This window comes from Rutilus rutilus (assembly GCF_951802725.1).
Source record: "Rutilus rutilus genome assembly, chromosome: 8".
NCBI classification, from domain to species: Eukaryota; Metazoa; Chordata; class Actinopteri; order Cypriniformes; family Leuciscidae; genus Rutilus; species Rutilus rutilus.
Window position 1 is genome coordinate 23,996,599 of NC_140222.1, and position 27,504 is coordinate 24,024,102.

Genomic DNA, 27,504 nt, shown 5'->3' on the forward strand with positions numbered 1-27,504 from the left:
TTGGATGATTTCTGAAAAACTTGTGATGTACATTGTTAGCTTAGTTGTTATCTGCTTGCTTAACTCTGTACACTGCATTGATACTGTGTAATGTGTCATTAAAACAGACCTTGTGAAAAATGTAATTAAGTTAAAACTGTTGCTACTTGGGCCGCTGATTCAGAGACCTATTCAAGCGAGGTGGCGTTGTGTAGCTGCTAAAGGTCTGAGCTAGTAAAAGTTCCTGAAGTGAGAGCCATTTGCCATGAATGGCAAGAAATCGAAGACTCGAGTGAAAGTAAACATTCCATTACCATGATTCGCAACGTTTAACCTTGCGTCTAGCTTAACATTTGCCACTGTTCCTCAAAATTCACCAGCTGAAGTCAATGCCTTAATACAGAACTACTCATTAACCGATTTGGACTGATACAACACAAACGACACACTCGCTCATTCATTCCAATGTGTAAAATATCTCTTAAAGTGAAAGTTCACCCAAAAATCAAGCGTTCTGGCGTCAGTTCTGGCAGGTCACGTTAGTCAAGCTCGCATCAGTTGACACTCAGCTGATCCACGTCTACCTATAGGAATACGACGCCTATCACTGTATATACATGTATAAGCTCCTTCAGTATTATCAGCAGCTATCGCATTTCTCAGGAGCTATTACCCTCCTCCATCCCCAGCTCCTCCTCTCATCAGTCAGGATTTGGCATTCTGATTGCCCTTGAATCAGAATACATTCTCGAATTATGTTGTACTTTAAAATTTTGAATTAATGATATCTGCAATACATTCATGTTGGTTCTGTTCTGCTTACCCTAAGGGGGGTTATCGCTGCTCAGGGAGTTCTTGCCCAGAACGGAACCATACCAGCAATCCAAACTGTATGCTAATTGTCAATCGTATTTGACGATAGTGGTCCTGACAGAAATAAAAATTCTGTCATCATTTATCCACACTCAAGTTGTTGCAAACCTGTATCTTCCCATTCATATTTACTTTTTTTTTTTCTTTTTTTTTTACTCCATAGGAACATGAAATTGTCCAGCCATGACTTCTTGTTTCACAAGAGTATAAATACGAGGTAACACAAAGGCCAAAAAGAACAGCTGTTTTTTGTGAGATTTATGGACATTTGGTGATATAGCCTATGGGTGTGGACCTTTTTTACAGTCTATATGTGTGGACCTTCACTCAATAGAGACATTAACATGAGCGTCCTCTAGTGTTTAAACTGCAAACTGCATGTGTCTGACTACTACAATTTTGCATTCAACACCTTTGTGTGTGTTAAGTGGTTAAGTTTATTGATGTTTTTCTCAGTGTGGTCTCTTGTTCGTAAGTGCATATGTGCATGTTATGTATGTGCGTTAGCGTGTCAGCTAATCCTAAAACGCCTGTGGGGAGAGATTTCTGACTGTGTTGGGTTTTAACTTGCTATAATCTCTGTAGGGGTTCCCTGATCACACTTCACAGGGAGTCGCAGCAGGGTTTCTCTGTGTGTGTGTTTTTTTTCTTTTCTATTTCAGGCACCAGAAGACACAGATGGTGGGCACACACAATTTATTGACATGATTTTCAGCTCTAAGAGACTTATTAGCAGTGAAAATACATTTCTATCTATAGTCCTGAGGGGAAACTGCTGTGAATACGTGTAACTGTTTTTGTGCAGTTTAAAACAGGAACATTTCTGATTAACTAAAAATGTGGAGCCTACTTGTGGAAAAATCCACATTGAAAACATTGTATCAGTCTCTTTTGTTTAATGTATGGATGATTCTGGAGGTGATAATTTTTTCTTATTTAGTGCTTTTTATTTTTTGTTTCTATCGACACCTTGTGGTCAGATATGTTAATTACGCCTTGGCGTCTGGCGCTTATCTCGTGTTCAGATGAAATAGTTACATTTATGCCTCTGGCGCCATCTGGTGGTAAATATACACAAATAAAATTCAAAAACTGTCAACTACAACAATTTGTCTTTCGTACACTTTTAAAACCAGGTCACATAAGGCAAAACCAAACTAAAACAGAAATTCAGGGACAGAGAAATATGTAAAAACTCTGAAAAGTGCGTACAACGAAGCGTTTTGAAGTCGTCGGCTCAACGGTTTTTTTCTTATTAGATGTATTTTTGTACTAAAATATAATAGTTTTAATCCAATAATTTTACGAATTGTTACCTGATATGTAAACAAAACCAGTAATGTAAGCAGTCTCTATAAAATTATTTTTAAAACACGTATTCCGTAATCACAAACTGCTGTTATTGGTTCAACCAGTCAGCGCTGAGAAAAGTAACAGTAGCGTTGTAAGTATACTGGGACACCTTATAGCACTGAACTACAAAAATACACAAAGAAGAGAAACATGAAAATTATTATTTAAACTCGTCGTATTTAATAACATAAAAGATAACTTAATAACTTTCATCAGATAAGCTCCGCCTTTGCTAACCTTTCTACTACTTTCTGTTTCTACACTTTGCAGTTTGCAGAGAACTCGAGCGATTACTCTTGCATTCACCCTGTTGGAGATACAGTCCGCAGATCTGCTTCAGTTTGTTTGATTTGAGCATACAATTTGAGGAAATGGCTGAACAAAGGAACGATGGCTTGATTTTCTATGTCAACGGGAAAAAGGTGCTTATTGCGCATAATAGAACTTTAATCAACGTAATTTTTGTTTACCCAGAAATTCTGGTCATGTGTTTATTGTAAAGGCTGTTAAACTGTAAAGACTTTGTTTGGTCGTGAACCTGTTGTCAAGTTCAATCTACTTGGCTCATATAAAGGCATTGAATCTAATTTGAACAGAGACTGTGATTAGAATCTGTTTAAAGATATTTAAAATAATAGTAATCTGCATGCATTGAATGTAATCTACATATGTTTATGCTTCTTGTTGACAGATAATGGAGAAGAACCCAGACCCTGAGACTATGTTGCTGTCTTATCTGAGGCAGAAATGTATGTTTACATGTTTTAATAAATGTGCATATTGTTATTGTTATTATTATAAATGGTTATTCATAATTTGTATTGTGCGCATTATTAATAATTTAGACTTTCCTGGCATTTCTAACAAATAAAAAAAAGTTTGTGTATGATTGTGTGAATATATAATACTAATATCAATAACCTATACTTTCCTGACATTGCTAACCATTTGATATATGTTTGTATAATATATTATACAATTATATGGTATATTATACTATGTATATGTATTATAATTGAATGATTCTATATTTTTTTAATAAGATATGTTAATGTTATTAGCATTATAATGTTAATATTATTTATTATAACAAACTTTCCTGATCTATCTATCTATCTATCTATCTATCTATCTATCTATCTATCTATCTATCTATCTATCTATCTATCTATCTATCTATCTATCTATCTATCTATTATTTATAAGTCATATTTATGTAACATAATACGGTTTGTTGATGTTAATTTTGAAGTGATACCGTGGATAATTTTTAGAGGAGATTAATCTGCAATTCTGAATATTATTGGTTTATTTTAACTGTTTAGTTTTGCACTGTGTGTGTGTGTGTGTGTGTGTGTTCAGTGCGGTTAACAGGCAGTAAGTACGGCTGTGGTGGAGGAGGATGTGGAGCCTGTACCGTCATGGTGTCCAGATACGACCCTCAGACCAAGAGCATCAAGTATTTCAGTCACTCTCTACTTTTTTCTTTTCATCACACTGTTTTATTAATGGGTCTGACCCATGATAGTACTCCTCTTTTTCTCCCACTTTTCACACTTGAAAATCAAGATTCAAACTCAAATTCTAGGCTGTTGTTTAGTCAGATTTCTTAAGGAAGATAGCCCTTTGTATGCTTTGTAAAATAGTATTTACGCTTTTCGATATATATGTTTTTGTTACTCAAATATCATAATAAATCACTCCCGAATGCATGTAAGAAGCTATATTTCTTCTTCACTGGCCAGTCATTCGTCGGTGAATGCTTGCCTGCTTCCTGTGTGCCAACTTCATGGAGTGGCAGTGACGACCGTTGAAGGCATCGGAAGCACCAAAACCAAACTACACCCGGTCCAGGTATCGGATTCACATTATAATCTATACTTGCCCAATCCAGATTATGAGATCCAGATCAGGAAATTAGTATGCAGACAGATTATAATCCGGGTTAATATATTAGATCACTGCCAGTTCAGAGATCATTTTTGAATATAGATTACACTCAATCCTGATTATGAGATTAAATCACAGACAGTTGAGATATCATCTGATCATAACTTGATTTTCATCCTAGTTTGCATTTAGGTCAGTGGCATGATGCTTAATTTTTTTTCTCACCAATTAATAAAAAAAACAGCAACATTTAAAATGCAATTTATATTGCATTTAATGATAATATATATATATTTTTTGTTCTCAATTGATTATAATTAAAATAGTATAGTAAAGAGTAATATAAATTAAAATGAAGTAAATAAGTAATGTATGTATAAATATATATATATATATATATATATATATATATATATATATTTATACATACATACACACACACACACACACACACACACACACACACACACATATATATATATATATATATATATATATATACATATACATATATACATATTAACATAATTTTTGTAATAGAAATATAACAAATATTTATCTAAACAAAAATATATTTTTTATTATTTATTTATGAGATTTAAAATTATGTATTCTAATTGTGATTAATCACATCTAACATAAGTTTTTGTTTACATAATATATGTGTGCATATATATATATATATATATATATATATATATATATATTTTTTTTTACTTCAGGGTATATAGTCAACATGGACACTTTAACACATCATTGACAGTATATGTGTGTTCTGTTCATCAGGAGCGTATAGCAAAGGCTCATGGGTCTCAGTGTGGGTTCTGTACTCCTGGGATGGTGGTGTCCATGTATGCATTACTGAGAAACAACCCACAGCCAACTTTGGAAGATGTAACGGAGGGTCTCGCTGGTACAGTGACACAAACACGATTTTAAATCTACTAAAACCTTAAGAACCTTTTGACCAATCACGAATGTTCCTATTGCAGGTAATTTATGCAGGTGCACAGGGTACCGCCCAATCGTTGATGGCTACAGAACCTTCTGTGAGGTGAACAGCTCCAGATTCATCCTTTATTTGATTCGTTTCAGCTGCTGAATCATGTGGCACTCATGTTACTTGACATTCCAGACCCTTTATGGATTTGTAGCTGCACATCCATGTCTAATATTCTTGATTCATCTCAAAGCGACCCATTATGACTCCACATATTTTTATGCAATTTTTTTTATTTTTGTTTCTTTTTTTAAACATCTTGGTCTGTGGTTGACATTTAGTGATACACAATCTGGTAACCGCATGTTACAATGTGACAGTCATTTAAACGCTTTTCTGTTTTTTTTGTTTTTTTGTTTTTTTCTTCCACTTGAGGTTTAACTGACATTTGTGTGTTGCATTACATGTGCATGTGTGTGTACGAACATGAAACTTTTTCTGTTATTTTTGTAGAGTGAAAACTGTTGTCAGTTGAATGGCACCGCATGCAGTTTGGCCAATGGAAATGGATCCGTGGAGCCCATAGAGAATGTGAGTATCTTCATCTTGACCAGGGTTAATTTAGTAAACTTATTGCACTCACTTTTGTCCTATTTTATTGTACTGCTGGACTTTGACTTTTTAGTTGCAGTAAAAAACACACGCACACTCACACATATAAATATGTGGTTTAAGATAAATGGAGTTATTGTCTCACAAAAGCCGATTCTCAACTGCCAAAACAAGTCTTCAGTAATTCTAGTATAAAATCTTAAATGTAACAAATATGCATAATGCCAGTTTATGGTCTTCATTGGCTGCCCACGAGCAACATCTACTTTGCTCCACGCTCAAACACTGTAGCCGAGGCCTTGAAGAGTTTGGTTTGTGTTGCCGACATGTTGAGAAGATGCTATTTTCAGCACTGTGAAAGAAAATCTACTTTGCATGCAATTCCAAGGATGAGGGCTCGAGCTCGAATTAATACTGTAAAACCAACACCATCGTTATTGTTCGTATTACTGTGTATCCAGTGCTGAGGAAGCTCTGGAGCTGAAATTCAGATATAGTAATGGGCGTTTAGTTTCCGACATGCACTGTGACCGGTAGACCAATCACAACAGACTGGGCCACCTGACCAATCAGAGCACAGTAGACCAATCACAACAGATCGAGCCATCTGACCAATCAGAGCAGAGTAGACCAATCACAACAGACTGGGTCATCTGACCAATCAGAACAGATTAGACCAATCACAACAGACCGGGCCATCTGAACAATCAGAACAGAGTAGACCAATCACAACAGACTGGGCTATCTGACCAATCAGAGCAGAGTAGACCAATCACAACAGACTGGACCATCTGACCAATCAGAACAGAGTAGACCAATCACAACAGACTGGGCTATCTGACCAATCAGAGCAGAGTGGACCAATCACAACAGACTGGGCCACCTGACCAATCAGAGCAGAGTAGACCAATCACAACAGACTGGGTCATCTGACCAATCAGAACAGATTAGACCAATCACAACAGACCGGGCCATCTGAACAATCAGAACAGAGTAGACCAATCACAACAGACTGGGCTATCTGACCAATCAGAGCAGAGTAGACCAATCACAACAGACTGGACCATCTGACCAATCAGAACAGAGTAGACCAATCACAACAGATTGAGCCATCTGAACAATCAGAGCAGAGTAGACCAATCACAACAGACTGGGCCATCTGACCAATCAGAACAGAGTAGACCAATCACAACAGACTGGGTCATCTGACCAATCAGAGCACAGTAGACCAATCACAACAGATTGAGCCATCTGACTAATCAGAGCAGAGTAGACCAATCACAACAGACTGAGTCATCGGGCCAATCAGTAAAGAGTAGACCAATTACAACAGATTGAGCCATCTGACCAATCAGAGCAGAGTATGCTCCCGGAAAGGAGGGGTAAAGAGAGACCAAATCCTTTATCAATCCATTTCAGACATGCTGAGAAAAGAAGTGAGAAAATTAAAGTGTTTTTTGACCTTGGATGCATTTAAACCTAATTAAAAATCACTTGCGCTTAGTGGATTGAATGATGTAATAGTTATTTTTGTGTTTAATAGGGTCATCCAGAACTGTTTCGTAAAGAGGACCTGCTCCCCTTCGACCCCACCCAGGATTTGATCTTTCCCCCTGAACTCATGGTTTGTTCAAAACTTCATTCGTCTTCACTAGATTTCGGTTATGTAACAATGACTAAGCTGTAACAAAGGTCGCCGTTCAGCTCTAGTTTATTATTCACTTGATTTTAGGCTTCGTCTGTCAGAAGTTAAAATGCTATTATCAACTAAACAACACATTTAAAAAATATATGCCATAAATTCACAGTCTATTTTTGTGTTTAGAGAATGGCAGAGATTAAGGACCAAACCATTCAGAAGTTTTGTGGGGAAAGAATGACCTGGATCAGCCCTGGATCTCTAGATGAGCTGCTTCAGCTGAAGGCTGATTACCCACAAGCCCCTCTTGTCATGGGCAACACCAACATAGGTTTCAAATCGTGGCCAAACCTAAAAAACTCTTCATATATTTTTGTGTGCTAATTCAGCATTATCAGGTCACTATGACATTTCCCCTATTCTATTCTATTCTATTCTATTCTATTCTATTCTATTCTATTCTATTCTATTCTATTCTATTCTATTCTATTCTATTCAGGTCTGGACATGAAGTTCAAGGGTATCTTCCATCCTGTAATAATATCACCAACACGAGTGCCAGAACTATTCAAAGTTACCCAGAGATCAGAGGGTATGTGTGATTTAGTACTTCTGAACTTAACCTTATTCCAGTTAGTTTTATTGGTAACACTTTACATTAAGGTTCCATTTATTAACATTAGTTAACTATGTAATTTAACATGAACTAACAATGAAAAATACATTTATTAATCTTAGTTAATTTTCTGTTAATATTGTTTAAGCTGAGCTAACATGAACTAACCATGAACAATTAACTAACGTTAACAAAGATTAATACAAAAAAAATGTAACAAATGTATAGCTAATTTTTAGTTAATGTTAATTAATGCATTGACTAATGATAACTAATGGGACCTTGTTGTGAAGTATAACTGTTTTACATACATTTTTGTTTTTTATATTATGTATTATTTTAATTTAAGTTTTGTAAATTTAAGTTTTTCATTTAATATATTTTATATTTATTTCTGTAAACAAAAAGTATTTGTAATAGTTTTAGTGGTAACACTTTATATTAGGTGTCCTTAACTATATACTTACATAAAAAAAAAGTTAGTTACAATGTACTTATTGTGTTTATTGCTACACCTTTGCTGCTATTGAGGTGGGATACGGGTAAGGTAACATTTTAAGCCAGGTGATGCAGTTACACATTACATGTACCTACTATAGTAATAACAGTAAATTATGCTTTGTTATGACTGACTCAGGGCCATAACAATAGATAGGAGACCATGCCACAAACAAACGGTGCAAAACATACGTTTATTGTGTATCTAACACAAATTTAAACAACAGAACCAAATATGGAGTGTGAATGTCAGTATCAGTAGTGTAGTGGGCATGGATGTGTTGTGTGTGTGTGTGGGTGCAAGTGTTGAGTGTAAAAATAAAAGACATAAACTTAAATGTGCATCTGTGTAAAGTCCTGGCGTCCTGAGTGAGGCGTGAACCCGGACAGTCCACAACTGTCTTAATTACAAGAGATTAACCTAAACCAAACCATAATCCCAACTGTAACTTTATAGTAAGTACTTATTTAAGTACAATGTAACTACGTCATCTTAAAATAAAGTGTAACCACGAGACGGGTTTGGTGGTATGGGTAGGTTTAAGGGTTGGGTTAAGAAGGTGTGAAGGTGTAATTATAGATGTACAGTAATTACAGAAATTAATAACAGCTGTAATTACATGCAGTCATTTTTAAATAAAAAAACAATGTCAAAACCTCTATGTACACAGTAAGTGCATTGTATCAAATAATTTATTTAAATGTTAGTACTTAGTTGTTAAAGACACTTAAATATATAAAGTGGGACTGTTTTAGTTAACAAGAACAGCACTCCACAAGGGTACAAAATATATATAAAAAATATTTGGCCACAAGAATAGCGCAACCCGATAAAACCATCTTGTGGATATATCACTACAATGATAAAATATTTAGAAAATTATTTATAATGTAACAATGTCAAAAATCTAATTTCGATATTTTGCATGTCTGTCCTTTAAGGTGAAGGATGTAGTTTCTGCAAAACTAGTAGGACCTTGCGAACTTAAAAAAAAATAAAGCATATTATTTCGAAAACGCCCCTTTTGCATGTCGCGCCTCCCCCAACTTGAAACTTCACAAATACAGGTGCAAATTTAATTTGTACTTAGAGTGTACTTTTTTAACATTCGTGAAGTAAATTCAAATGTAGTACCTACTCAGACAGTTGTCCTACGCGATTTCGGACACAGCGTGACACTCTGTCTAGAGCAAACGCGAATGTCTCGCTTATCCTAACCAGCTGTGTTTTAGATTAGGTTAAGGTGGAAAGAGATTGACAGATCTGAGCAGAGCGCTCTCAATGTTTCTATGATGCCTGGGAGGCTCAGTGTTTACACTTTTGGGGGAGATAAACCCATGAATGGCATACTAATGGTAGTCAATGAGCAATAAACCAGGTTAAGAATGTATTTTAAAAACAACAACAACACTTCACCTTTAAGTAGCATTAATGAATGCTTTGTGTTTGTAGGTGTGTGTGTTGGAGCAGGGTGCAGTATGTCTGTTTTAAAGAGTGTGTTGGAGAGAAGTATAAATGGTTTCCCGCCGGAGAACACACACTTGTTTCGGGCTCTTCTGCTGCAGATAAACCTTGTGGGTGGACAGCAGATCCGAAACGTGGCTGTAAGTGTAAACAGACCCTGAATGCACAACGTCACTCTTGCTACACTCACAAATATTTCTCAGTCTCTAATGCTCTGTTCCAAAACCTCATTCTGGCCTCATTTTAACTACTAAACTAATAAAAAAAAGGTATCATAAAGATATTTAAGGTAAAATCAATAATAAATAAAGCATAATACATAATAGAATTTTAATATTTGAGCACTGAATTGCCAAATTAAGGTAGAATCAACAAGTTATTTTAGTATTAATGATATGCTATTATAGTATTTATTACTGTTTTGAAATGGCTTTTATTTTAGTTTGTTTTATCAATTTTGTCATGTTTTTGTCTTTTTTGTCATTTCTAGTTTTATTTTTAATCATTTTAGTTCTTCAGATTATTTGATTGTTGAAGTACGCCATCAAAAAGGAGCTATTTTAATAGTATTTTTCTTTGTGTGTGTTTATATTATTTTGTTTGTTGAAATATGTAGACACTGGGCGGCAATATTGCAAGCGCATATCCAAACTCCGACCTGACCCCCGTCTTAGCTGCTGGGAGATGCACTTTAGTGGCACTTTCTAAAGGTGAGCCAACTTTAATTATTTAAAAGTTGTAAAGTGTAAGGTAACACTTTATTTCAATAATCCACTTTAGACATTCTTCTTACTATGAGTAACTTTGCAACTACATGTCAAATACCAATCATTAGAGTATTAGTAGACTGTCTGCTTAATATCTGCTGACACTTTATTCTGATGGTCCGCTGTAACGAAGTTAAAGGCTCAGGGAAGGAGGAGGTGCGAACCAGTGAACGTTTAACATAACTTTTATAATAAAATAAACAAAAACAACTGAAAGGAAAATGGCAGCTCTTCACGGATGACTGCCGCATAAACTAAAACAAAACACCAAAGTAAAGTCCAGTCCTGGTTCTTTTGTCCTACCGGAGCTCCTCCATGGGACTCAAGATTGATGTGGCGCTCATTAACACTGGTGTAACGGAGGCCAGCTAGTAAGAGCTGTGTGTTTAAACCTCATTCACTTGGCCTCAAGAGGGGCACTAGCGAGTGTCCCTAGATACTGCGATCTTTAGCGTACTTGTTAGAACGCCCGTCTCCCATGCCGGAGACACCGGTTTGAATCCCGCTCAGAGCGGGTTGAGTAAGACTGGTTACATTTGGTGCCGTGACCCGGATGGGAGTGAGGTTAGGGGGTGAGTGTAGCGGAGGCCAGCTAGTAAGAGCTTTGCGAGTAAACCTCACTCCCTTGGCCTCAAGAGGGGCACTAGCTACTAGGTAGAGACTGTGATCTTTAGCGTACTTGTTAGTACGCCCGCCTACCATGCCAAAGATACCGTTTTGAATCCCACTCGGCGTGGGTCGAGTAGGACCGGCCCTGCCCTGCTTGCCGCCAACAGACATTCTACTGACTATAAGTAACTTATAGTTACTCAAAATAATGAGTTAGTTGACATGTAGTTGCAAAGTTATAGTTAGTAGAATGTCTAATGTGGACTAAAGTGAAATAAAGTCTAAACGTGTCATTTTGTTTAAACCAGTTCTAGATGATATCTAATATTTCAGACCACAGAAATGTCACATTTTGCATTAATTCTGAATAGGGCTGGGCAAAAAAATCGATTTTTCGATTAATCGTTTTTTAAAATGTGGTCGATTCAAAATCGATTCTCAAACGCCAAGAATCGATTTTTTTCCATCTTTATTTAATATATTACCCAAGTAGGTTTCCTCCACTGTTCATAGGCTTGCAAACTCCATTTTATAGCTAATGCTGTGAGATTTTAGGTTAGTTTTATCTAAATCATAAAATAACCTCAACTAGTGCTGAACGTTTAATCATATCGCAATCGCGATGTCAAGCCTATAAGCAATTAGGCTATATGACGCAAAATGCTGCGATTTTATATGAAATAAAAAATGTTGGGCTTTTAACACAATTAATGCAGCATCTGTTCATTTTTGGTCATCCTTTGGCTAGTGTTACATGTATTCATGTAACACTAGATCTTATTCATGCAAACGCTTTTAAACCATTCATGCGCGACAAGACAAAAAAGAGCTCGCTGCCTGTGAATGTCCTGACTGCGACACAGAACAACTTGCGATGATATCGTGCGTGCGCACAAGACAGCCCAGAATAGAGTTATCTTTCGCTCTTGAACGAACAATAACACACACAATTATGCCAAAATGTCTTTTTGTTGAGTATTTTCATAACATAAGAGCAGTTATGACTCTTGAAAGAACGAGGCGTGTGTGAGAGCCGCGTCTCTGAGAACAGCGGCTGGTCTTAAAGGGACAGTACACAGTAGCCACTAATTATCTCTGCCGTTAAAGTTAATCAAAGAACAAAGGGAACAGACAAAAACACTCACTGCTCTTGACTAAAGAACTTTTGTAACTTTGATTAGTCTATATATAATTTATAATTAATGCACCGCAGACTGTTATATAACTTTATTCAATTTCTGTATATAGCCTAGCTGTTAGACAGAAAGGGCACAGATAAAAATTATATGCAATGTTTTTATATGGGTTTATGAGGATTGTTAACCTGTTTGATAAAGACATGTGACTGTTCTGACTTGTCCAATTTTCAGCATCAATTTTTCAAATCCTGTCTATTCATTGTATGCATTTGAAATATAGAGTTGGGTTCTGTTTTAACTGTACCCAATTGTACCTAAAATAAAAAGAGTTTAATATACAGGTTTGTAGCTCTTAATTTATTTTTATTAATTAAACACTTGAAAACTTATGTTCACTTTTCTTTTCTTTTTCTTTTTTTAATAAATATAGGATTTGTATTAAATATTCATTGAGTCGAATCGAAATCTAATTTACAATCGAAATCGAAAAATCGAATCGAGAATCGAAATCGAAAATCGAATCGAGAATCGAAATCGAATCGAATTGAGAGCTTGTGAATCGAAATCGAATCGAATTGTAACATCTGAATCGATACCCAGCCCTAATTCTGAAAGTAGTTATGTTCCTCGAGGAGGATATTTTGACACGCGTCTCAATTTCTACTAGATGGACGAAGGAGGGTGCCTATCGATAAAGATTTTTTCCTTGGATTTGCCAAGACGGCTCTGAAGCCAGATGAGATAGTGTTGTCTGTTTTCATTCCAGCTACAAGACAGGTAAGAAATGAACCATCGACTAGCTTTTTGCGCATTGTTTGCTAAAGGATCATGTTTTTTTTTTGGCAGAATGAGATCATCCATGCCTTCCGACACGCCCCGCGTAAGGAGAACGCGCTAGCTACGGTGAACGCTGGGATGCGCGTTTGGTTCAACGAGAACTCAAATGTAGTGAAGGAGATCAGTATTTATTACGGTGGTGTGGGAGCCACCATCCTCAGCGCTGACCACGTGTGCAAACAGATTCTAGGAAGGTAGGACACAAATGTACATCTTTTTGAGCCGCATTTCCTCTTGGATGGGACTAAGGCTACGTTCACATTGTCAGTCCAAATCTGATTATTTGTGCATCCGATTGGAATCCGATCTAAAATTATTGACTGTCCACATTGTGAATCGCAATAGTTGAGATCCGATTTGTGTGTCCCTTGCCACTCTTTCGTTTCGACAATCGAGGCGTTTAAGGGAGTTCAGAAACGGTGCGCACTGATATAGAGAATAACTCTGTTTGGAGTGACTTAAATTTGCAGACATTTTTCAACTTCAAACAGCAACATTACAAACTAAAGAAGATTGAAAATGTAAAAAAAGCATAAAAGGACTTTGCACTGTTTTTTTGCAAGGCCTTGGGAGGAGGCAACGTTAAGTGATGCGTACAGCGCGCTGGTTGATGAGATCAAACTTGGGCCGTCGGCTCCAGGCGGGAAGGTGGATTTCCGCAGATCCCTGACCTTGAGTTTGCTTTTTAAATTCCACCTGCTCGTCCTCCGTTACCTGAAGGAAAAGGTATGAACGACTTTTGGAGATGGTTATCAAATGGACGTAGTTTATTACACCTTTTGTTTTTTTTACAGGATGTGACTCAGATGGAAATACCTCAAGAGATGCAAAGTGCAATTCAGCCTCTTCCTAAACACATTCAGCCTGGCTACCAAGAGTTTCAGGTGACACTATACAATCCTCCAATGTGTGTGTTTTTAATGGTAATGAATATTTATTTAAGTGTTTATTGTCATAAATATCGTTACGAAACACTATACAATCTCTGGTGTGCGTTTGTTTTCATTGTAGCTGTCCGTAAAAGCAATGTAATTGGCAAAATCATGGTCTCGTGGTTCTCATATGGGAAATTTGTGTTCGAATCCAGTTGCAACTTTCCTGTTTCTGCTTCCTTTCTCTCTACACATCTTTTATTGTCTTGTCTGCTAATTTTTCTATTAAAAGAAAATGTTTTATGTGTACAGAATGTCTTGGAGGGTCAGCCAGCTCAAGATCCTGTGGGCCGACCCAAGATGCACCGGTCTGCGCTGAGTCAGGCTACTGGAGAGGCGGTGTACTGTGATGACCTACCACACACCGATGGTGAACTTTTCCTCACAATCGTGACAAGCTCCAGACCACATGCCAAAATCACGTAAGATGCATGCAGTTTTAACTTTAAAAAAGGTTAGAAATCTATGTGTGCAATCATTTGAATGAATGAATGAATGAATGAATATTCATTTACATATCAGCAAATGAATTTACTGTCTTAAATATAGACTTTGAAGCTGAAATGACAATGAATGTTTATTTATTTATTTATATATTGTCATAAATATAGCCTTTTATTCTAATATGGCAATGAATATTTAATTATTTATTGACATAAGTATAGCCTTTGAAGTTGATATGCAATGAATATTTAATTATTTATTGACATAAGTATAGCCTTTGAAGTTGATATGCAATGAATATTTAATTATTTATTGACATAAATATAGCCTTTGAAGCTGATATGCAATTAATATTTATTTATTTTATTTATTGTCATAAATATAGCCTTTGAAGCTGATATTTCAATTAGTATGCATGTATGTATTTATTTTATATTGCCATAAATATAGCCTTTGATGATAACATTTTAATTTATTTTATTTTTTATTGTGAATGAGTTTGAATCAGTTTCATTTGCTGATATGGAAATGAACATTCATTCATTCATTCATTCATTCATTCATTCATTCATTCATCCATCATGGCGACTTCAGCATCAGCTATCCACTAATGATATAATCTCATGCTAACTGCAATAAGTTATGGTAAAAAAATTGCCTTTGATACTGAGATGACAATGGATTTTTGAGTTAAAACGAGTACCTTCACATCTAAATGATTGTATTGTCTTGCCGTCACAGTCATATTGACTTTAGTGAAGCTCTAAAGCTTCCCGGTGTGGTGGATGTGATCACAGCCAAAGACATACCAGGGAAAAAGTTCAGAACCTTCACAGGCATTGATGAAGAACTGCTGGCTGAAGATGAGGTCTGTGTATTATAATTTTTTTATGTAAGGCATTTCTTTGAAGTATGAATTTTAATTACATACAAAATTTGCAATCGTATTCTCCTTTGTGTCCTCAGGTGACCTGTGTGGGTCAGATGGTTTGTGCTGTGGTCGCAGATTCCAAAGCTCAAGCTAAACGTGGGGCGGCAGCGGTGAAGATCGGCTATGAAGATCTGCAGGATCGCATCTTCACAGTGGAGGTGAGAAGAAATAATCTGAAATGATCTGCTCATTTTTATTCCCGTCTAACAAGATCCATTCTTAAAGAGCTGTTCTTGGATCTTCTTGTTTTCAGGAGGCCATCGAGAAAGAGTCTTTCTTTCTACCTAAAAGACAGATTGAGCGAGGAGATGTGGAAAAGGCTTTGAGAGAGGCTGAAAAGGTGTTTGAAGGTTAGATTGTGCTGCCGTATCCATGATCAAGCACACTGATCACCTGATTCATGTTTTATAACATGCGGCTTCGTGTTTCATAGGAGAGATTCGGATCGGAGGACAGGAGCATTTCTACATGGAAACACAGAGTTTTCTGGTCATTCCAGTTGGGGAAGAGAAGGAGATGAAAGTTTATTTGTCCACTCAGCATCCTACATTTACGCAAGTATGTTATTATGATCAGTTACATATAGAAATGATTATGTCATTATGTTATGATTAAGTCAGTAGCTGAGACTTTATTTTGTTTATATTTTGTTTTATGTTATTTAGATTTTATTATATTATATTTAAGGATGCTCCGATTGATTGGGCGCTGATCGTTATCGGCCAATAATGAGGACAATTGAGGGAGTCAAACACAACTAATAAAAAAAGGTTCAAACATTCACTGATACTCCAGAAGGAAACACGATGCATAAAACTTTTGAACAGGTTGAAGATGTCCAAATTTTTCGTAATTTTTTTTCATTTAGTACTGTCCTTCGGAAGCAACAGAAGATACTTACGTGTTTCCCAGAAGACAAATTAACTACAATTGACCTTCATCTTCAAATTCAAAAAGTTTTCACTCCCCGGCTCTTAATGCGTCGTGTTCAGATGAGACAAAACTCGTGTGACAAATTTAATACGCGTTGAGACATTATATTATATTATACATTTAACAGTTTATATTATATTACATTTTTATTTTATTTCCGCAGATCATGGAGATAAACATGCACAAGAAAGTATAATACAGTAGTGGAGACTTTTTTTATTTTGTCTTTATATTTTATTTTATTTAATATTATTATATTATTTATATTTTATGAATTAGATTTTATTTTACTTTATTTTTGCAAATCAGGGAGATTAGCATGTAGAATAATTTTTTCCCTTTTCTTTGTAGGAGTCAGTAGCTGAAACTTTATTTTTTTGTTTTGTTTTCATTTATTTCCTTTCATTATATCTTTTTAAAAAATATTTTATTACATTTGTATTATTTTATGTTATTTTACTTTATTTTTGCAAACCAGGGAGATAAACATGTACAAGAAAGTATGTTTGTTCCGATTTGTTTTAGGAGTCGGTAGCTGAGACGTTGGGAATCCCGTCCAATCGCGTTTCTTGTCACATTAAGCGACTGGGCGGAGCTTTCGGAGGCAAAGTCACCAAAACTGCCATTTTGGCCTCTATCACTGCTGTTGCTGCTTGGAAGTGAGTCGAAATAAGTCGGACCCCAATCATCAGAATGAAAGATTCACAATAATTTATTTAAATTAGATATTAAATATTAAATCTCTCTCTCCAGGACTGGACGGCCAGTACGATGTGTTTTAGAGAGAGGAGAGGACATGCTGATAACCGGAGGGCGTCACCCAGTGTGGGGAAAATATAAGGCTAGTGGTTTTCCTAACACTTATTAAAAAAAATTACTGTGAATGTTTATTATCTGTTATTAGTATATTTATTAGCTACTCTTTATTTATTTAATTTACTTATATGTTGGCATGTTTCTGACTTTGACTCCAACAGGTGGGATTTATGAATAACGGGAGGATAACAGCAGCCGATTTCCAGTACTACGCCAACTCCGGAAACACAGCAGATGAGTCCGTACTGGTGAGATCACTTCCTGCTTTAATAGTGGAAGCTACATGTTCAGGGTCACTGCAGACACCTTTGTGAAAAACATTGGAGAACGTAGGCTATATTACAGAATTTGTACAGTATCATTATTCTTATATTTCACTCTGCCAGGTCGTCGAGAAGATCCTCCTACATCTCGATAACGCCTATAATATTCTAAACTTGCGTGGGCGATCGGCGGCCTGCAAGACCAACCTGCCCTCCAACACTGCATTCCGAGGGTTCGGTGTGCCCCAGTGCATGCTGGTCATTGAGAGTATGATCGATGATGTTGCTCTTAAACTCGGCCGTCTACCTGAAGAGGTCGGTGTCATGTAGTCACAAAAAATGTTTTGCTTTTGGCTTGTTTACATCATTATACTTAATATATTACTATTGATTGAGCTAATGAACTGTTGGTGTCAATATATACACTGTATATTTTGCATTTTTTCAAATATTTATATGTACAGTGCAATGCATAAGTGAATACACCCATGCTAAAGTTGACTAAAAAGAGGAATAAAAAATCATATTTTGGAAATTGAATTTAATGCCTTAATTTAAAAAATTAGGAAAAATCCAACCTTTAAGGACACCAATTTTCTTTGTGAATGAATAATGTATCGTAAATAAATAAATGTTCTTCCTTAAAATACATGGTACATAAGTGAGTACACCCCTATGTTAAATTCCCATAGAGGCAGGCAGATTTTTATTTTTAAGTATTTTTTTATAATTTTTTTTTTAGGATACTATGCATCCTGATAAAGTTCCCTTGGCCTTTGGAATTAAAATAGCCCCACATCATCACATAGCCTTCACCATACCTAGAGATTGGCATGGGGTACTTTCCATAAGATCATCTCTTAATGCAAATTAAACTAGCTTTTAGGCTAACTGAAATAAAACCATGCCAATCTCTAGGTATGGTGAAGTCTATGTGATGATGTGGGGCTATTTTAATTCCAAAGGCCAAGGGAACTTTATCAGGATGCATAGTATCCTAAAAAAAAATTTATAAAAAAATACTTAAAAATAAAAATCTGCCTGCCTCTATGGGAATTTAACATAGGGGTGTACTCACTTATGTCCGTTGGATTTTTCCTAATTTTTTTAATTAAGGCATTAAGTTCAATTTCCAAAATATGATTTTTTATTCCTCTTTTTAGTCAACTTTAGCATGGGTGTATTCACTTATGCATTGCACTGTATATTTCCTTTCATCATTTATTTACGGGCATAAAAATATCATATAATTTTGATACCATCTGATATTTATTGATGCGTGGATGTATGGATGGATGGTCATTAGGGATGTCCCGATCCGATCCACGGCATCGGTATCGTGCCGAATCCGATACTGGCCCAAAACGCTAGATCGGATATCGGAGGGGAGAAAAAAATTTATCCGATACCCATTAGGGGTGGAACGGTACGTATTCGTACTGAACGTACGTTCGGTGCATGGATTTACACAGAGAATACACGGTATAAAAAATAAATAAAATAAATAGCCAAAGCTGCGGCATCGGTATCGGTATCGGAAGTGAAAAAGTGGTATCGGGACATCCCTAATGGTCATAAATATAGCCTTTGATGCTGATATGCTAATGAATATGTATTTATTTGTTTACTGGTATGAAAAATGAAAATAGCCTTTGATGTTGATATGGCAATGCATTTTTATCCATTTATTCATTTATTTATTTATTTATTTTATTGTTATGAATATAGCCTTTGCTGATATGACATTTATTTATTGATTGATTGATTGATTGATTGATTGTCAACTTTAAATTTGTCATAAACAAACTTTGATGCTATATGGTAATGAACATATATGTATTTGTTTTTTAACAGTTAGTTAGTGGCATGGACATAGCATTTGCTATGTGGCAATGATTATTTATTTAATTATTTATTCATTGATTCATTGTCATGAATATAGCATTGCCTTTGCTGATATGACAATTGACATTTATTCATTGATTTATTATCACTAATTTAGCCTTTTTATGCTGATACGACAATATTTATTTTATTTAAATTTGTATTAATATAGTCCTTACTGATATGGAAATTAATTTATATTTATTTATTGTCATGAATTATGGTCTTTGCCGAAATGGAAATGAATATTTATGTATTTATTGTTATGAACATATTCTTTGCTGATATGGAAATTAATATTTATTTTCATGAATATAGCCTTTGTTGATATGGAAATTAATTATTATTTATTGTCATGAATATAGTCTTTGCTGTTATGGAAATGAATATGATGATATAGTAATAAATATGTATGTATTCATTTATTTATTGATTGTCACTAATATAGCCTTTGCTGATATGGAAACTAATATTTATCTATTTATCTTTCATTATTTCAGATCAGGGAGATAAACATGTACAAGGAAGTTTCCCTCACTCATTACAAGATGGAGTTTGACCCAAAGAATCTCGTGCTCTGCTGGAACGAGTGTATGGAAAAAGCTGCCTTCAGTCAGAGACGGCAGGCCATCAATCTCTTTAACCAGCAGAACCAGTACAAAAAGAGAGGAATTGCCATAATACCCATTAAATATGGCATTGGGTTTGCAGAAGCCTTCCTCAACCAGGTTACTGTAACCTAAAACATGCTGCTGAGACTTTTAAGTTATTTTAAATGAACTCCAAATGATCTTTTGGTGTGTGTGTGTGTGTGTGTGTGTGTGTGTTTATAACAAAGGCTGCAGCTCTCGTGCATATTTATAAGGATGGATCTGTGCTAGTGAGCCACGGTGGGGCGGAAATGGGTCAAGGCATACACACTAAAATCCAACAGGTACCACTTCCAGCTTTCTGCACAGATCTGCAAGCATTTGAGAGTTTTTGGGCTGATCTCATGTTTTCTCACAGGTGGCGAGTCGAGAGCTGAATATTCCTGCTTCTTTGATCCACATCTCTGAAACCAGCACACAGTGTGTCCCGAATACCTGCCCGTCTGCTGCGTCTTTTGGTACCGACGCCAATGGAATGGCTGTGCAGGTATATCGAACAGCAGATTTTCAAGCACCAGATCAGATTGGACAACATAATTTGTTGATCTTGAAGGATTAATGTCTTCTGTCTGTTTTGAAGAAATCATTAAATGTATGCATTTTGATTGTTTGGCCTTTTTATGCTTTTAATGTCCATTTTTAGGATTGTTAAAATGATTTTTTTTGCAGGATGCCTGCCAAATACTGTACAAAAGACTAGAGCCAATCAGAAAGAAGAATCCTGGGGGAACATGGCAGAACTGGGTAAAGTTGACAAACTATTCAAATTTCTCGTTTCTGATGCAAAATAAAAAGGATGGATACAGTAATTAATTCTACAATATCCTGTATGGATAGTTCGGACTTTAAAACCTGATTGAATCAGCCACGTTCAAAGCCGTTGTGAAATAACCTGTAACCTGAGTTTATTTATATTAATGCAAAAATCTATACTATCATCGATATTTATACATAATATCATTTACGGTTAATGAACTATATTATTTGGTGGAAGATTTTTTCATTGTGATTATTATTTAATGACTATTTAATTATTACATTTAATATATATATAATTATAAAATATATATATATATATATATATATATATATATATATATATAAAAAGATGGATACAGTATATATATATATATATATATATATATATATATAATTTTTTTTTTTTTTTTTTTTTTTTTTTTTTTATGCAATGCATTTATTTAATTGGTGTATTTAATAACAGCAGCAACAGTAATATGATATAAAAGCAATAAGCCATTCAAAGTCATGTGTACAGGGACTTTACCATGTTAATTACTTTTTATTGCTTTGTTATTATTTTATTTCCATCACTCTTTTTTTATATTTTATCTATTTTTATTTTTTTATTAATTTGCTTTAAATTATGTCTTTCAAGATAATGACAGCATTTTTGGAGAAGATCAGTCTGTCAGCCACAGGATTCTACAGGTAAATCATCCAAATGTCCTTTAAAAGGAGTGTTTTTGTTTTCTAAATGTACTTTGAGACATAAAAGTGCTAGCTGAGAGTGTTTTTCAACAGCGTGATCTTCAGTGAATCATCAAAGACGAGAACAAAGGCTTAAAACTAGACAAAACATGGAGGTTTTGTTTGATGCTTCAGCGTTTTGTTTGTTTTCAGAGGTCATGATCTAGACATGGACTGGGAGAAGCAGGAAGGCAAGCCGTACGCTTACTTCACGTATGCCGTGTGCTGCAGTGAGGTTGAGCTGGACTGTTTGACCGGAGAGTACAGGGTAAATGCAGATATGATGCAGAAGATTTAGGGCATATACTGTACATGTTCTGCTGTTTGTTTAATCAGTGTAAAATGGTCTTTTCCTCATAGACCTTGAGGACGGATATTGTTGTTGATATTGGCAGAAGTATAAATCCGTCCATTGACATTGGTCAGGTAAGATGTTCTTTATGATGCTCCCTCGCTTTGTAGAAATTAACCTTTTTAAATACCAAAATATATAATTTAAAAATGAGTGGTTAATAGATATATCTGATTAATTAGGTTTTTTAGCTATTGTCCAGTAACTGTACCAGAATAAAAGAAGTGTTAGCTCCCCCTTGTGTCAGGTCCAAGAGCACATTTTGAGAAAAATTATAATTTTGTAATAATTGTATTAGTTAAGTTCATAATTATCATAATATTTTTCAAATTTAAACATTTTAATAATTTTGTTTGCCTCATTTATATATTATATTATATTATACTTTATATATAGCCAAATGACCCATAAACACTACTGTTCAAAGTTCTCTTTTTTTGTTTTTAAATCAAAGTTTCCACAAAAATATGAAGTTGTTTTAAACATTGATAAGAAGAAATGTTTGTTGAGCATCAAATCAGCATATAAGAATGATTTCTGAAGGATCATGTGACACTGAAGACTGGAGTAATGATGCATAAAAAAATTCAGCTTTGCCATTGCAGGAATGAATTACATTATTAAATATATTCAAATAGAAAACAGCTTTTTTAAATTGCAATATTTCACAATATTACTGTTTTTACTGTATTCTTGATCAAATAAATGCAGCCTTGGCGAGCAGAAAAGACTATCCTACAATATACAGTACGTATATATGTATTTATTCATATAATACGTATGTGTGTTAGATTGAGGGAGCGTTCATGCAGGGTCTGGGTCTCTACACCATGGAGGAGCTCAAGTTTTCTCCATCTGGTGTTCTGTACACACGTGGACCAGGCCAGTACAAGATCCCGGCCTTTTGTGACGTCCCTCTGAAGTTCAATGTCTACCTTTTAGCCGGCTCAACCAACCCTCATGCCATCTATTCATCAAAGGTGATTCACTCTCACTCATCTTCTCCTTGGATATATGCACTTCCCAGGTTCACAAAGTCAATTTATTTTGATTTTGTGGAACCATTGTGGTTCACTTACAAGTGCATTCAAACCTGATTTTAGATTTTTGTGTGACTTCGTATACATTTTTAGTGTTTGCTTTTTTGCTTTTCTAGATCTGATCTAGATGTGACATAATTGCAAACTAAAGCTTTCTGATTGTGGTGCACTTTCCCACTTGTTTTAGGGGATCGGAGAACCGACATTGTTCCTGGGCAGTTCTGTATTCTTTGCTATTAAAGACGCTGTGACTGCAGCCCGAAATGATGCAGGTTTAACTGGCCCCTTCCAGCTAAACAGCCCTGCCACCCCAGAGCGGGCATGTCTGGCCTGTGCCACACACTTCACAAAGATGGTATGAGAATTACAGTAACCCATTCGTGCTCAAGTGTCTAAATCTATATTAAACAAATCCTTAAAGATAAATATGTTTTAAACCTGAATAAAAGTAATATAATTTTGTTTTTGGTAGGTTGCACAAAGTGAACCTGGATCAACTTCTGGACCAGCTCAGCCATGGGCTCTGGACATATGAAAACAACAACATCATCCTATTATTATATTTTTATCTCACTCAAAGCTGTTGTGTTGCTCTTATCAAATCACATGACATTTATGATTTCACAGTCGCCTGCTTTAACATCCAACTATTATCAGCTGCTTGCCGAAACTAATCAACTAAAGCAAAAAACAGACAAAAGATGCTCTGCATGCAATCACGTCTCAAGACCAATTTATAGTTATGTTTATTATTAACACACTTAACATTTATGATTTTACAGTTGCCTGATTTAACATCCAACTATTATCAGCTGCTTGCTGAAACTAAAAACAGACAAAAGATGCTCTGCATGCAATCATGTCTCAAGACCAATTTATAGTTATGTTTATTATTAACACACTTAACATTTATGATTTCTTTGACAGCTTGACAAGTTTAATAAATGTGAATTACATTATTCCTCATCCTACTATTAGTCATTTAAGCAAGTTACTTATTGCTCTTATATTAAACATTAACTACACAATTAAAATATCAAGGACGCTAGAAGATATAGTCCCGGACATGTCATCTAAGGTTAATAATTTGAATTGATAACCAATTTATGAGCTCAAAGTCTTCAACAATGAAAAGGAAGTTACATCTTGTTTAGGTGAGGCATTAAAATGTTTGAATTTGGATATGTTTTTCTTCACACATTAATAGACCAGGGTTTGATTTTTACTTTCTTGTCCAGTGGATTCTGTAAAAAAAGAAAAGAAAAAAAGTGATATTTAAGATTATTATCAAGAGTGAACCCATAAACCTGAAATAATATATAATAATATACAGTATATTAAGTGTATTAGATAATAAAAAATATTATATAAAGGATAAAATAAATGATATTATAGTAAATTATATAATATTAACATTATATATAGGTAGGTTATATATTGGTAACATTAATATATATATTTCAAGTGAATTTATTCACACCCACCATCCTGGTAAAGCAGTCTTCACAGGCCATGCGTATTTTTTCCGCAGTAGCAGGAGAAGAGAAAGGAAAACTGTCGCTCAGGCCTCTCTCCCTCCGTGCAGCCGCAATTGCTTCTTTAATGGCGAAGAACAAAGTGCAGCCGAAAAACACAGGAGGCTCCCCGATCCCCTAAAAATTTAAACAACATTTTCAACCAATATTTCAACATTAATAAAAATTTCCACTGTGCATAAATATCCTGTTTTGCTCGGAAGTATGTCAGACTACGGAAGTAAAGTAGGTTGCAAACGTTGTTTTATCTGCTTAAATTATTGAAGTCTGCTGTGAACCAGCCTGACCTGAAGAGTTTTGCCATCACAGAAGCCTAGACACAACTTTTGGTGTTTGTTTTGTCTGCAATTATCACTGAGAGGTAAATATTACTAATTATTTGCCAGTTTACTTAAACAGCTTTCTTATTTTGTCTCAACAACATAGTGTGTTGACATTCAGGGGGGTTTTGTCTTACCTTTGAAGAGTATATGGCGTGAGGATTTTCTGCGTTGCTCAGCAGATGCACGTTTAGTTGAGGAGGGACGTCACAGAGAGCTGGGATTTTATACTGAGAGGGACCCCTGGTCAACAACACACCCTCGGGGGAAAAATTCAGCTCTTCTATAGTGTAGAGCCCAATTCCCTGGACGAAACCACCCTCGACCTGTAAACACACACAGATTTACTAACTGTATGGTGACTAATTTGCCAAATAATACAACCAATATATATATATATTTTTTTTTGAAGAAGAAGAAGAAATTTAGAAATATTATTCACACACACACGTGTATATATACACACACATACACACACACACACACGCACACACACACACACACACATTTAAAATGCAATAACATATCTTTCATACCTGTCCAACATCCAGAGAAGGGTTTATGCTCCGACCAACATCCATCACAATATCAGTCCTAATGTTCTGTAAAATATCATTTCACAGCCCACAAAATTTTGATATTCAAAATTGTGAATGTACGCACACTTAACCTGATAAATTGCACCATTAGAATCTAGGCCAATGACATATAAATAACTGCTTATAAATCTTTAATAAAACATGTATCACAATCCATTCCATAGCCAAATTATATTCGTTTTTTAATTAATTATTTGATTTTATAAATATAGATGAATAAAAAAGACAAGCACCTTGTGATCTCCTGTCAAGCAGTCAATTTCCACCTCTGAGCAACAGGCACCGAAAGTAAAGTAATAGTATGCGCTGCCCTTACTCTTCTCCCAGTCAACACTGGTGTGTGGGCCCCTGTTATAAGTATATAATTTATTTAATATTTATACATTTAATCAACTATCAAAATATCACAAACAAATATTTTGTTGGATGTTTAAATATTTTACCATGCGGCTACATAATGCTACATCACGGTCGAACACTTACATGAAGAAACCTGTTGCCGACAAACTGATCTTCTGGCAATATGCTTCCACCACCTGGAAACATAGTAGGTAAGTGATTCTCCTTTGGCTGTCACTGTAACATCTTTAATTCACTTTGTATTATACGATTGAGTATTTGGATATCACTCTTACTAACCAGTTGCTGCCAGGTGTATTGGGTATGTTTCTTAATGAGTGGCTCCAGACGTCTCATTAGTTTCTCACAACCATTCTACATGCAAAAAATGACAATTTCAGTTGTAAAAAAAAAAAAAAAAGTAATGTAAAACTTGTAAATGGATGATTGTTACTATACCTTGACCGCCATCCCGACAGCATCCGTGCCAAAGGATGCAGCGGATGGTGCAGCATTGGGCACGTTTCCTGTGCAGGTCTCCTTGATGTGGATCGAAGACATTGGAACCTTCAAAATGCGACTAGCAATCTGCAATTTGTCGAAGATTGACATTATGTTGCAACTGGCATATTTCATGTGATGTATGTATTTGGATCCATCGTTTAACACTGAGACTCATCGTACCTGTATGGCTTTGGTGTTGATACCTTGACCCATCTCAGTTCCCCCATGAGAAATGAGAACCGATCCATCTTTGTAGATGTTCACCAATGCTGCTCCCTTTAGAGAATAACAAGAAAATTTTCCAAGATTTGAAATTATTCATAGTAGTCCTGACTAATACCAAGGTAAAACCTTTAAAGTGGTCGTGTGAAGCTTCAAACCAAAATGCACCATTTTATGTGCAATCTCACAAGTTTTCACCCACCTGGTTATAGAAGCCCTTGGAGAATCCGATTCCAAACTTCAGTGGGACAATGGAGATCCCTCTCTTCTTCCAGTGGTTGTGGGCGTTAAACTGCTCAATGGATAGGCATCGTTGGGTATAGTCGGATTTTTCTAGACACTCGTTCCAGCACCGCACCATGTCATGCGGGGAAAAGAGCTGCTTGTGGTGGGTGTAGCATTTCTCATCCTTGTACAAGTTGATGTCTCTCACCTGTAAATTATGTATTTTATTTCAGAGAGTTGAGCAGAAGGCCCATCAAGTTTTTAACACACCAAAATAATCTCACTTCAGCAAATTTATGACACTTCTCAACAACTCGGCAACCTCAATAACATCTTGAATCAACACTTAAACATACAATCTTTTGGTTATCAGCTCAAATTTCAAACCATTAAAACACTGTTTGACGTTTGTTCAGCCAACTTGTTCTGTTTTCATAAAGGTCCCACCTGATGTGTAGGCAAGCCACACTTGACAGCCACCTCGTGTAACACGCTTTCGATGATGGTCAAACCCTGAGGTCCACCAAAGCCACGGAATGCTGTATATGAGGGTAAGTAGGTCTTGCACACCAGTCCACGTCCACGTAGATGAGGGATCTTGTAACCATTATCCATGTGAAGGAGCGCTTTCTCCATGATCTGGTCGAAATTACAAAGAGTAAACAGTATGTGACTTGGAGACTGACCTACATAAGAATTCAAGGTAAACTTAGATCCATGATAGTGTCTCTCTTTGCAAGCCTTGCTCACAGTTCCTTTTCAGGATTTACTTATTTGAATTTCAATATTTCATCAGGGATTGCCTATTTA

At 35.6% G+C, this 27,504-nt stretch overlaps 2 protein-coding genes across 2 annotated transcripts in view; one reads left to right on the forward strand and one right to left on the reverse strand.

Annotated features, from left to right (window-relative positions):
- The first annotated feature begins 2,441 nt into the window (after positions 1 to 2,441).
- aox6 (aldehyde oxidase 6) lies at positions 2,442 to 23,909 on the forward strand. The gene is made up of 35 exons (XM_084416250.1): positions 2,442 to 2,627; positions 2,897 to 2,954; positions 3,568 to 3,664; positions 3,951 to 4,059; positions 4,882 to 5,008; positions 5,088 to 5,149; positions 5,549 to 5,626; positions 7,191 to 7,271; positions 7,473 to 7,617; positions 7,786 to 7,878; positions 9,854 to 10,005; positions 10,482 to 10,575; positions 13,048 to 13,157; positions 13,227 to 13,411; positions 13,781 to 13,943; positions 14,012 to 14,101; positions 14,402 to 14,571; positions 15,335 to 15,461; positions 15,560 to 15,682; positions 15,778 to 15,874; positions 15,958 to 16,082; positions 16,983 to 17,116; positions 17,211 to 17,298; positions 17,435 to 17,521; positions 17,660 to 17,851; positions 19,921 to 20,148; positions 20,259 to 20,354; positions 20,429 to 20,557; positions 20,740 to 20,814; positions 21,467 to 21,519; positions 21,712 to 21,826; positions 21,919 to 21,984; positions 22,702 to 22,890; positions 23,138 to 23,305; positions 23,423 to 23,909. Exons 1-35 carry the CDS (start codon positions 2,577 to 2,579, stop codon positions 23,483 to 23,485), a joined length of 4,020 nt encoding a protein of 1,339 aa, XP_084272376.1. The 5' UTR covers positions 2,442 to 2,576; the 3' UTR covers positions 23,486 to 23,909.
- Positions 23,910 to 24,007: 98 nt separating this feature from the next.
- aox5 (aldehyde oxidase 5) overlaps positions 24,008 to 27,504 on the reverse strand; it is a 53,092-nt gene continuing 49,595 nt past the window's right edge. The window contains exons 25-35 of the mRNA XM_084416271.1: positions 27,142 to 27,333; positions 26,672 to 26,902; positions 26,428 to 26,523; positions 26,203 to 26,331; positions 26,044 to 26,118; positions 25,888 to 25,940; positions 25,638 to 25,752; positions 25,342 to 25,407; positions 24,943 to 25,131; positions 24,435 to 24,602; positions 24,008 to 24,194 (exon numbers count right to left, since the gene is read on the reverse strand). Coding sequence (XP_084272397.1) covers positions 24,144 to 24,194; positions 24,435 to 24,602; positions 24,943 to 25,131; positions 25,342 to 25,407; positions 25,638 to 25,752; positions 25,888 to 25,940; positions 26,044 to 26,118; positions 26,203 to 26,331; positions 26,428 to 26,523; positions 26,672 to 26,902; positions 27,142 to 27,333 — 1,365 coding nt within the window. The 3' untranslated portion in view covers positions 24,008 to 24,143. The remainder of the gene's footprint in view (positions 24,195 to 24,434; positions 24,603 to 24,942; positions 25,132 to 25,341; positions 25,408 to 25,637; positions 25,753 to 25,887; positions 25,941 to 26,043; positions 26,119 to 26,202; positions 26,332 to 26,427; positions 26,524 to 26,671; positions 26,903 to 27,141; positions 27,334 to 27,504) is intronic.